This window comes from Quercus lobata, chromosome 2, assembly GCF_001633185.2.
Source record: "Quercus lobata isolate SW786 chromosome 2, ValleyOak3.0 Primary Assembly, whole genome shotgun sequence".
In the NCBI taxonomy this organism is placed as follows: domain Eukaryota; kingdom Viridiplantae; phylum Streptophyta; class Magnoliopsida; order Fagales; family Fagaceae; genus Quercus; species Quercus lobata.
Window position 1 is genome coordinate 97,205,347 of NC_044905.1, and position 12,299 is coordinate 97,217,645.

Genomic DNA, 12,299 nt, shown 5'->3' on the forward strand with positions numbered 1-12,299 from the left:
TTATACAATGTATTAAAAGCCAAATATATTAACTTCAAATACTAATAACTTGGGATAGTTTTAACTGATTTGGGTTTCCCAAGTAACACCATTTGTAAGTACCTTACAGAATCAGAGGACATACCAAACCAATGTCACATAATCACATCTTGAAAAAAGAAAAAAAAGAAAAAAAGAAAAAGAAGAGAAACTTGAGCAATAACAACGATTTTAATATTAGACACCCCTGCTTATGTTTCCATGTAGTGCCAATTTGATTTTGTTAACCTTGGTCACAACGTCCTTGATGTTTGGTCTTTCATCTGGTGATTCTTCAGAACATCTTAAGCCTAATTCTAAGATAGATAAAAGAACAGTTTGCATACTAGTTACATCTCTTCCATCTTCAATCATGATTAAACCATCATCCACAACCTCCATTCTATCTGGAAGTGATGCAATCCATTGCCTCATAGCTAGTTCTCCAACAAACATTTCATTAATGGGTTTCTTTCTTGTGATGATCTCCAACAATATTATTCCATAGCTATAAATATCACCTTTGGTTGACACTCTCCCTTCTGAGCCATACTCTGCCAAGCTCACATTTGTCAAGATGTCAATAAGTTAGTGGTCCACATCCTTGCCAACAGGAGAGAGAATAACCTTATAAAATTAACCATTCACACATTCATGCAAATTTTTTATTTAATTTTTAAATCTTTTTTATTGTATCCATCCATTATCAATATATTGATGTATATATGTAGATTTGATTTATTGAAAAAAAAATTATGATATGATCAAGATGTGTCCATTTGCTATTATCTTGATTCTAATAAAAATAAAAATACATTTGATAATATGTTCTTAGGGTTTACCTTTGTTATAGGAGTATATATGTATATATTATTTTCTGCTTCAGTTACCCAAGATAAATTTGAAGACAGTTACATCTCTTAGGCAGGTGGTTTAGTGGTAGGAATTCAAATGATCCATCACACATGAGAGTCTTGGAGTTGTGGATTCAACTAGTAGCAAGTCTCATTTGTTTCTAGGTGGTTTCATGCCATAATGCAATAATGGGTTTAAGTGGTGTAAAAATAGCAACCATACTTGCAAGCTTTTTTTAAAAAAAAATTCTATAAAATATAAACACATCTTCGAGTACCTACCTATCCATTTGTGTCTTCATTTCCAATAAATAAAGGAACACAATATTTTTCACAACTTTTATTTTAAGTATTGACATCACCAGATCTACCATGACCACTATATTGTTTAGTGTCAATGGCTATAAAGTTGGCTCTAATTAATATGTGGCGTAAGGCAAGCCAAACATTACCGTAGTTCTATTAACAAGTCCAATATTGAAACTCACACAAAATTTATTTTATTGAACAAATTCATATTTGATTAGTGAGCATGGTTCATATAACAAATGGCCTTAATACAAATTATTTATTTACTTTCTTAAAATAATAATTTTGTAGAATAAATTAACACCAGTAACCCTTACATAAGAGAGACTAACAAGTAATCTATTAATTATCCATTGAACCTGTCACACTATAGTTTAAAGTGTATGTTCATATGTATCTAATACAATTACAAAACTGAGCTGTGAACTACCAAAAAAATTGTTAATATTTAAAATTGTATCTATTAAAGCTACGCACAAAATTAGCCAGGTAATTAAATATATAGACAAAAGTGAATTCAATTACCTGGTGCAATGTAGCCAACTGTACCGAGAGTTTTGGTTTGTGTTGCGTCCTTGTTTAGGGCTAAAATTTTTGCAATGCCAAAGTCACTAACATGTGCAACCATGTCCTCGTCCAAAAGAATATTGGAAGGCTTCAAATCACAATGCACCACAGATTCGGATTGACCATTGTGGAGATATTCCAACGCTAATGCAACATCAACCATGATGCTTACTCTTTGGACAAGATTCAAGCAGTTGTTATGAGAGTATAACCACTTTTCAAGGCTACCATTTGACATGTATTGAAGCACCAAAGCTCTAAACTCAAGGTTGGAGCATGTACTAATGACTTTAACAAGATTCCTATGTCGGATTGCCCTTAACACCTTGCATTCAGTATCAAAACTTTTGAAAGCACCCTCCAATTGCAGGTTTAGAACTTTGACAGCAATGATAGTCCCATCAGATAGTATCCCTTTGTACACACAACCAAAACCTCCTGTTCCAAGCAAGTTGCTCTCACAAAAGTTGTTTGTTCCACGAGAAAGCTCTTGATATGATATCATTCTATGATCCACTGTAGGCAATGTGATAGGCAAGCCTGGAATCTGCATGTTACAATGTGGATGTCTTCTTCGCATTATGACCAGTGCTGCAAAGATTATAATTGATGCAATGGCAGGAACAATATATTTGAGCAAAACTTTTTTCACCCTTGATCCAAGAGAAGTTGGACTTGTACAAGGTGGAACTCCAAAAATTGGATTCCCACAAAGTGCTTCATTACCTAAAAATGATTCTGTGGTGAAGTTTGCAAAAGGTCCAGTGGATGGAATCTCTCCCGATAGCTTATTGAAGGACAAATTCAAATACTTGAGATATGGAAGTGTCTCAAGAGATTTTGGAATAGCACCGGAGAGATTATTGTTTGAGAGATCTAGCTGATCCATTCCCCTCAATTGTCCAAAAGATTGTGGAATGTTTCCTTGGAATGAGTTCTTTGACATGTTTAGATAACTTAGGCTCTCAAATGCACCAATGATACTGGGAATATTTCCAGTAATTTGGTTACAGGATAAGTCCATGACAACAATAGTGCGCAATTTTGTCATGCTCGGAAACAAACTTCCGCTGAGAAAATTTGATGATAAATCCAAGAATAACAGGTTTTGAAGACTCCACAAATTCAATGGGATTGATGATGTCAGTGCGTTATAACTCATGTTGAATTTTTGCAAAAGACTGAGGTTTCCAATGCAATTCGGGATGGATCTTGAGAGACTATTAATAGAGAGCGACAATTCTCCCAAGTTCTTTAGTTGACAAAGTTGTTTTGGAATGGATCCTTCAATCAAGTTCCTGTCAAGAAACAATCTTTGCAATCTCTCCAATCCCCCCAAAGTGGAAGGTATGTTTCCGGTCAAACTATTACCCGACAAATCAAGTGAGTACAAGTTTTTCAAGGACCCAATTCCCATTGGAATTTTACCCTTTATTTGGTTTTCATTTGCAGAAAAGGCTTTAAGCGAAAGTGAAAAATTTCCAATGGCTTCCGGAATTGTAATATTCAAGGAATTGACGGATAAATATAGCTCCTCCAAAAATCTGCAATTAGTTAAAGATAAAAGGAAACTATGATCTTGATGTCCAGGCTCCGCTGTCAGCTGATTGTCACTTAGACCAAGCCATTGTAGATTTTTTAAGTTCCCAAGATTTCTGGGTATATGTCCAGAGAGAAAGTTTTTAGAAAAATCTACACTGAAGAGGCTAGAAATATTTGAAAGATATGATGGGATATGGCCACTAATTTTGTTGATATCAAGTTCTAGAATTTCAAGATAAGGGCAAGAGATCCAAGTATCTAATGGAAGATTTCCAGACAAGGAATTTCCAGCCAAGCTAAGCAGTTGTAGAGAGGTAATGTTGAAAATATTTTGGGGTATTGTCCCAGTGAGATCATTCAGTGCAAATTTCAAACTTTTCAGATTTTGGAGACGCCATAAATCACTTGGAATGCCACCTTTCACGTTGTTTACTTCGATGCCAAACATTTGTAACATTGACAAGTTGCTTATGGTAGGAGGTATATTTCCAGTTAAGTTGTTACCTCCAAGATATAGAATTTCGAGCTTTTCTAAACTCCCAAAACCTTTTGGAATACTTCCATCAAACTTATTGTATGACAGAGATAAGACAGAAAGCTCTGTACAGTTATTAAACTGTGAGGTGAGCTTACCACTAAATTCATTATCGGAAATATACAGTCCTAGAAGATTAGGACATTGGGTGCAAAGATTCATTGGAAGGGTTCCTGAGAAGTGATTTTGTGTAAGACCAAGAGTTGTTAGAAAAGAGAAGTTAAAGATGACAAGAGGAAATGGACCAGTAAGGCTATTGACTCCCAAAGTCAAGATCTCTAATGATGACATATTGCTGAGGGACAATGGAATTGTACCACTTAGATTGTTTCTCCAAAGATGTAAACCTCGAAGTTTGGGTAACATGCCTAATTCTTTTGGTATGCCACCACTAAAAGTGTTGTTATCAAGATATAAATATTCAAGCTTCTGGCAATTATTTATAGTTGGAGGGATACTACCTTCCAATAAATTGTTTGACAAGTGAAGTTTCCTCAAGCGGTGTAGATGACTAATCTCATGTGGCAGAAAACCACTGAAGCTGTTGTTTTTAAGATCAAGTGAGACTAGGAAGGAGAGGTTGGCAATATGAGGGGAAATGGTGCCATGGAGACCCACGTAGGAAAGGTTTAAGGCAGTGACTCTTTGTCTGCGTCGGCTGCAAGAGACCCCAAACCATTCACAGAAGTTTGTTGTTGTGGACCAGTTACCACCAGCAAAGACAGTATTGTTTGGACCAATAGCGATTTGAGACTTGAAGGCAATGAGAGCTGATTGATCGGTAAAGTTGTTGGAAGATTGGGACAACTGAAGTATGCATGGCTGCATTAACAGAAAAACCAACAGGAGGAAAATGCATGACCTTTCCATTAGCATAATGTGTGTGCACAAGAGAGACAGAGAAGGCTCTTTGGAATAGGATAGTCTTGCCGTTTCTTTGGTATAGCTTATTAATACAAAATCATTTCAGAAGTATCATATTCATGATGAGTATGCAACATGGTTATTCGACCCTATGTGTGAACATAATATAAATTTTTTCCACTTTACCAAAAGCAGCATGTACCAAAATTCTAGTCTCATTAATGTAGACGAAGAAAATAAAGGGATAAACAAGAGAAATCTATGGAACATGACATGGGATAAATTATAATGGTCGTAAGATTTTTTATTTTTAAGAAATTTTATTTTTATTTTTAACTCAAGTTTTTATTACCGAATTGGTCTTTGTCTATTTCCCTTATCATGGTCCCACCAACGGATTTGGTTGAAAAATTGTCTGCTGCCTTGTCCAAAAAACAAAAGTTGACGTGCTGGAAAGCCAAAATAATGACTTTTGTTAAAGCCAAAATAACTGGCTTTCGGCTTTTGTTAAAGCCAAAATAATTGGCTTTTGTTAGAGCCAAAATCACTTTTTACCAAAATCTCATGGAGCCCGCCAACATTTAATATTCGTAGATGCCAAATGAACTGAGCTTATATTGCGATGCAAAATTGCAAAAACATTGATTTGACCAGGGAGCAGCACTATCCCGATGCGCTTTTTTTTTTTTGGCTGAATCACTAACCCGATGCGCTTGCTAAACGGAATGATATCCTCATATATGGTTGCATTGGCATTGTTGAACGAATCACATATTTGCAATTAATTGCCTGTATTTTAAAAAGAGACAGATTAACATTGTTAGTAAATACATTGAAGTTCTTGAATTCAATTGAGAAATCTCCTAACATATCAAGATATAACGCTTAAGAAAATGTGGAAGTGGTGGGAGTAATGCTTTGCCTATTGATACTTAAGATAGATTTTTCTTAATCATAATAGCAGCAGTATCTAGCATGTGAAAACTTTAAATGTGCTAAAATTTGACATCAAATCCCATAAATCTTGCATTACTTAGAACTTTCAATTCTAAAAAATTTTAGCATTGAGTTACGGTATCATCCTAATTTCTTGATGGTACTTTATTTAAAAAAATAATAATATTTGATTGGGTTTTGGTTTTTATTTGAGTATTGGGTTATATTATTTTATTGTGTAGATATATTATTTTAATGTATTGTATGGTAAAATAAAAGTTGGAATGTTTTGTGTATTATAAAATGGTATGGTATAATAGATAAAATAACTTTTGAAATGGTAAAATGAGAAATTTTTTAGATACTAGATGTTAATGATCTAAGAGAAAACTGAATCTTCTTACAACAAAAATTAAAAGCTTGATATATCTGTACTTTTAGAAAAGCTTTTGCAATTAATTAACCTTCTTATGAAGTCATGGCAGCACCATAGCATTTTTTCCCCTTTCTTTTCTTCTTTAATTATTATTATTATTATTTTACTAGTTGATACTTTTTTTTGTGTTTCTAAGATATTCAGTGTTCAAATCACTCTTTCCCTATAGTAACCATCAAATTATCAACAAAAAAAAAAAAAAAAAATCTTTTATTTACCTTCACTTTTTTTTTTCTACTAGTTGGTATTTTTTTATGTTTCCAAAATATCCAGGGTTTTTAAATTCTTCATTTCTCATTGTAACTATTAATTATAATAAATAAATAAAACTACTAATTTTTTTTATTTGTTGAGAACCACCAACTGCTCTCTCTCTCTCTCTCTCTCTCTCTCCACTTTACCAGATCTCTCTACTGTTCCTTGAGTTTAGCCACTAAGTATAATGTTGTCTCTTCACCCTCAAAATTTCAAATTTTTGATGACATAGTTATTGATCTTTAATTTTTTTAAAATTTTGCTAATAGGAAGGATATAAGAAGAAAATATTGATTGTAGTTATAGTCTTAGTCTACAATCAAGTTTGATGTCAAATTTTGTCCAAAGTGTAATTATGTTGGGCCAAAAAACTTTTAGGGAGGTCACAAATTTTTTTAAGGTTAAAAAAATCATAATTCTTTTTAGAACTTATATATTATAATAATTATTTTTCCCAGGTCAAGGTATTCCTGTGACCACCTTGTACCTAATTTGGAGTTGCCCTTGGATTCCTCTTACTCATCTTGAACTGTACGAAGACATTGGGATGTTTTGGTTGATCTTGGTTCTTGATATTTTTGGGTTGTCAACAAGTTTAAAATTTACTCATTGACCCCAAATACATAAATTTTCTGGTATTAATGTAAACTAGTGTATAACTCATGTATATGCACGGTACAAATAAAAACAATTACAATTATACATATATATGGGTTCACATTATACATAGTGTAAAAGTTAAACATTTTTTAAGTCATAGATGAGTTTTACTCTCTCTCTCTTTATTTTTTATTTTATTTTACTTTTTTGGATATACACATGAGCTTACTTTTCTTTTTTTTTTTGGATTTTTAAAGGTTTATTTATATTAGACTCTATGTTTTTTGCATAGTGTTAACTCACCTACGAAAAAAAATTAAAAAAACTTAAATAGCTAGGACACGTGTCACAAAATTAGATAATAATTGGAATCTAATTTAGAATCTAATTGAATTTTCTCTTAAGTTTAGCTCTAATTATATACCAGTGTGTAGCCCTATGCATATGCATGAATACAATTTAAAAAAATCACAATTATGCCTTTCAAATTATAAATTTTTTTGAAAAGAAGTTCAAATTGTACATTTAAATATTTAATTAGCTTATACTTATTTTAAACCATACATTTCTAAAATATGTAATGGTTTCTCAATTTATATATATATATATATATATATATATATAAAGAAAAATTACTGTGAAAGTTTTAAAAATCAATTATTGATGATTTTTGAAATTTGTATGAAAAATGAGCTTCGTTTTGATAAATGAGTGATTTGAATGTATTGACAAAAAATTATTTCGTATCTTCCTTTTGTTTATATATTTTTAATATTAAATGGATATTAGATGTATCTTTTCTTGTGTTAATTTAGTATTGAATTTTAGTATATATTTTATCCTTCAATTTAGAAAACTATCCCGATTCAAACTTTAGTTTAGACTTTAGCCCCCCAAAGCTAAAAGTTTAGCTTAGTGTTTGCAAAAAGATATTCCAATATTGACTGAGGTTCACAATTTTACACAGACCCAAATTCAAGTTTATCCAAATGCTAATTGAAATCGTTTCAATGGTTTGCTATGTGTACGATTGGTTTATCCTTTTAAAAACATAGTTTAATTTTAGAGGCTCATTTTTTTTAGATGTATAATTTTTCCTACACTTATTTTCAAAGCAAAATAAATCAACCGGGAATAAGTTATATCAGATGAACACTAATAAACAACAAATATTTAGGAGATTCAACATAAAATTTGAGCATATTACTCTTTAATATTTATGGCCTGTTTAGATTGATGGGGGAGAGAAGGAGTACACAAAAGGAAGTAGAGTAAAGTAGGCTGAGTATTAGGTTAATTTTTGGCCAAGTTAACTCTACTCTCTCTTCTTCCCCCTCAAACCAAACAGACCATTAATATGATATATCTACGATACAATTTAGGTTCACCTAAAATGCTTCTTTCCAAGTCTATCAATTTTTATTGTGATAATATTGATAGGAAAGATATCTGTCTATAAAACTGTGTTTCAAGCTAGGATGTAGCATTACCATGTTCCTCCTGAAAGACCAATTAGCCCATATTTTCACTAAGGGACTTCCTTCTGCTATACCTTCCTTCAAATCTCTTGCTTAGATTATTGAGGAAAAAAAAATGTGCTCATCTTATTGTCGGAGAATTTTACACATATTTCTATTGAAAACATTTGTGTAATTGTATTTTTCAATCCTTCATATAGTTGGTATGTATGCCACAATTTTGTTAAAATATTGTGGCTCATTAAATAGCTCACTTGGTCTTTCTAAAAAACATAGATTACCATACACTGAAAATTCCAATAAAATAAAAATATCCAAACACTACCTACTTTCAATCTCTCCCAATTATTTAGTTTTAAAGATTTAATATTAGTTGTTGAATGTCTTCTAATTAAAGAGAGATGTTACGTTTACAACATTTTTACAACAAATCACAAGTAGTTAGTTGTTATTGGTTCAAATTTCAAATTAACACTAAGATTACTTTTTTGCCCCAACAATAACAACTAGTAACAACTTGCTACTTAAAATTTGTTGTAAAAATGTTGTAGACATATCATTTCTCATAATTAAATTAGTTAATATCTGTTTGTGTGTGTATATATATATATAAATGTGTAACGATTTAGGGGACTAAGTTAGGTTAGAGACCAAATGGGTTAATTTCAAAAAAATTTTAAACTTAATTGGCATTAACCTGAACCTTTAGGATGTTACCAATATTTTACCCTTTTTTTTGAAGAGTCCTATTTTAGTTTTGCTTTATCTATCTATATATATATATATATATATATATATAACCAAAACTTTTGAAGTTTTCACAATTTTCCACGTCAGCATTTTTTTTTTTCTATTTTTTAAAATTTATTAAATTTGATTTAAAATAAATCTAATTTTTCCTAACCAAATACACGTTACAAAACCTTACAAAAACCAATACCTCTCTCTTCTCTTCTTAGACGCAAACTTCTCCTTCCCCTAAACCCAAAACTCACCCTTTCCTTCCTCCAAAATCAAAACCCAAAACTCAGATTCTCCCACCGTCGCCGCCGCCGCCACAGATTGCTGCCACCATGGAAAGGTAGTCTACTGAGGATTTGAACGATGTTGGCTTCGTTAAACCTAGGGAAACCCTATGGAAGATCAAATTCTACATGGGCTTCATCTCTTGGCATTTTAAAGAATGGTTAGTGATGTTTTTATTTTAATTTTAGGTTTTCCCCCTTACCTATTCTCTTTATCTGGAGTAAATTTGTGGTTTTGATTTTGGGTTTTGTTCTATTGGTTTTGGCTGTTAAGTATGATTTAGGGCTACGTTTGGGTTTTTATTTTAATTTTAGGTTTTCCCCCTTACCCATTCTCTTTATCTAGGGTAAATTTGTGGTTATGATTTTGGGTTTTGTTCTATTGGTTTTGGCTGTTAAGTATGATTTAGGGCTACGTTTGGGAATGATTAGCATAGATTGATGGGTTTGGAGCCGGTAGTGCTATTTTCAATTATTGGCTGCATTGCTCTCTCTTTCATATTTTATCAAATTCAATCAACTGCACCCACTGAGCCTCAGGCAGTGATTGGGGTTTTTCATTCTTTTGAAAAATTTTGGACTTTTTTAGGGTTTGGTTATTGTATTTTTTAGGGATTGTACTGAATTGCAGCGAATTTGCTTTGATTTTTTTGTTTTTTTGTTTTTTTGGGGTTTTGTTATGGTAAATAGATAAAACAAGCTGTGTGTTAAAAAAAAAAAAAAAAAAAAAAAAAAAAAAAAAAAAAAAAAAAAAAAAGAAAAAAGAAGAAGAAGTAAGAAGAAGAAGAAGAAGAAAGTTGATTTCTTGGAGGGGCATTTCTTCGTAAATTGTTGAAAAATTCAGGGGTAAATGTTTCCGCCGAACATGAATTTTGTGCCGGAAGAAGCCGCAGCTCCAAGCACAGTGTTAATCCCAATGTGGTTCGTTTGGAGACATGGTGGAAACAGTGTTTTTCTTTGTGGCTCTTTCACTCAGTGAGTCTCTGATTTTATTTTGGTTTTATTTTTTCACTTTTTATTTGATTGTTATAGAATGCTATTAGTTTAGTTTAGTTTTTACTTATTGAAAAAGTGCTTAATTGGAAGTGCTTTTGTTTTTGTGAAGGTGGGCTCAACTTGTGCCGATGTTGCTAGTTGAGAATTGTGATAACGTGTTTCAAACTGTTTATGGCTTATCGCCTGGATACCATCAGGTCAGTTTGTGGGTAATTAGTTTTTATTTTGGTACTTTGAAGCAATGCCGTGTGGAATTTGATGTTGGATCACGTTATTAAGATATTTGCATTTATGATTGATGGTTATGTTGGCGAATTCAATTGTCAAGCTTGTGTTAACAACTTGGGGGTTGTTTTATTCTGAGTAAATACTTAGAGGAAGATTGAATAATTGTAAGATTGTTGAACTGGATCCCAAGATTATAGATTAGAATGCAATTGGGTTTTTATTTTAATTTTAGGTTTTCCCCCTTACCTATTCTCTTTATCTAGAGTAAATTTGTGGTTTTGATTTTGGGTTTTGTTCTATTGGTTTTGGCTGTTAAGTATGATTTAGGGCTATGTTTGGGAGTGATTAGCATAGATTGATGGGTTTGGAGCTGGTAGTGCTATTTTCAATTATTGGCTGCATTGCTCTCTCTTTCATATTTTAGCAAATTCAATCAACTGCACCCACTAAGCCTCAAAAGAAGAACCGAATTCAGGTTTCCAACACCAAGAAACCACTCTTCTTCTACGTCAATCTCGCTAAGGTATTATCTCTCTCTCTCTCTCTCTTCTTTGTTTTAATTTGTGATTCGATGTTCTTATGCTTTTGTTTAATTTTCTCTTTGGGGATAAAGAATGTGTTTTTTTGTCTGTTTCTTTCAATAGAATTGAATTCATGGAATGGATATGTGGTTGTAGAATGTAGATCTGTTATGTGATTCTTTCTTGATTTGTTTGGTTGTTGAGAAAACGAAGGAAGCGAAAATTAAAGAAGGAACATTAGTTTAGTTTTCTTTCTATTTTTTCCAAGTAATTAAGCAAATGATGAAACTTGAGAAAGGGGCCAAGTCTTCTTGCCAAAAACTCTGTTTTGCTAATTTTGCTAATTTCATTTTCTCTGTTGCTATGAGGTAGGAACGCAAAGTGGAGGTCTCCATAAGCAACTGTAATACCTAATTTCCATCTTCCAATGCACAGTTTGGAAGTTAAAAATAGGTGAATTATCAGATGACATTTTCTCCATATAGAAGCATTTTTCATACCAAATATGTGGGCTGTTGTGCCATCTGTAGGGCCTTGTATTTAATGTTTTAAATGTCTGGTGTGTGAATGTGTATTGTACTTATAGTTTGTTAGAGCTACAATTGCTAATACTACTCCTGCTACTACTACTGCTAGAATGCAACCAAGTGTGTTGTTCATAAATCACTGTTGTTTGGTACCCTTGCAACTTATTGAAGCATACAAATATATATGCATTATTTAATCACACATCCCTACACTGTGCAATGCCACAAAGCCTTTGTGAACTATACTTAGGCATGCCTTTAGTTTTGGTTTGGCACTTGAACTAAATGCCATAGATATCTAGATTTGTGGCTTTTGTATTCTAAATGTTTGAATAAAACCATATAGGTACAGTTTAAAAATGTTTCACAAAAAGATAATACCTTTTTATGTGTGAACAATCTACTTTGTTATTTATTTCTGAATTTCATGATGAAAGCCAATGGAATACTTATTTTCATGAAGATTATAGACGTATTGAACTTTTTTAATAATTCAATAGTTGAGGTGGGGTTATTATGAAATTTATTGACATTAAGAGTTTTTGGTTATACATTATAAATCTTTGATGAATTGGTATAATTTGGTGTTATTACTTGATACCATTTGG

The 12,299-nt window shown here is 32.3% G+C and overlaps 1 protein-coding gene across 1 annotated transcript; it reads right to left on the bottom strand.

The window, feature by feature from the left end:
* Window positions 1–216: 216 nt before the first annotated feature.
* LOC115973981 (LRR receptor-like serine/threonine-protein kinase EFR) lies at window positions 217–4,695 on the bottom strand. Its single transcript, XM_031094215.1, has 2 exons — window positions 1,707–4,695; window positions 217–572 (listed from the first exon to the last, which is right to left on the bottom strand). The coding sequence occupies exons 1-2, from the start codon at window positions 4,693–4,695 to the stop codon at window positions 217–219; spliced, it is 3,345 nt and encodes a 1,114-aa protein (XP_030950075.1).
* Window positions 4,696–12,299: the final 7,604 nt, after the last annotated feature.

What these genes read in the sequence shown, in the direction of transcription:
- LOC115973981 (XM_031094215.1), bottom strand. Translation starts at nt 4,695, where the DNA reads ATGGAAAGGTCATGCATTTTCCTCCTGTTGGTTTTTCTGTTAATGCAG. An exon ending in AGTTGGCTACATTGCACCAG is followed by an intron (nt 573 to 1,706) that starts GTAATTGAATTC and finishes TGAGCTTGGCAG; the next exon opens with AGTATGGCTCAGAAGGGAGA.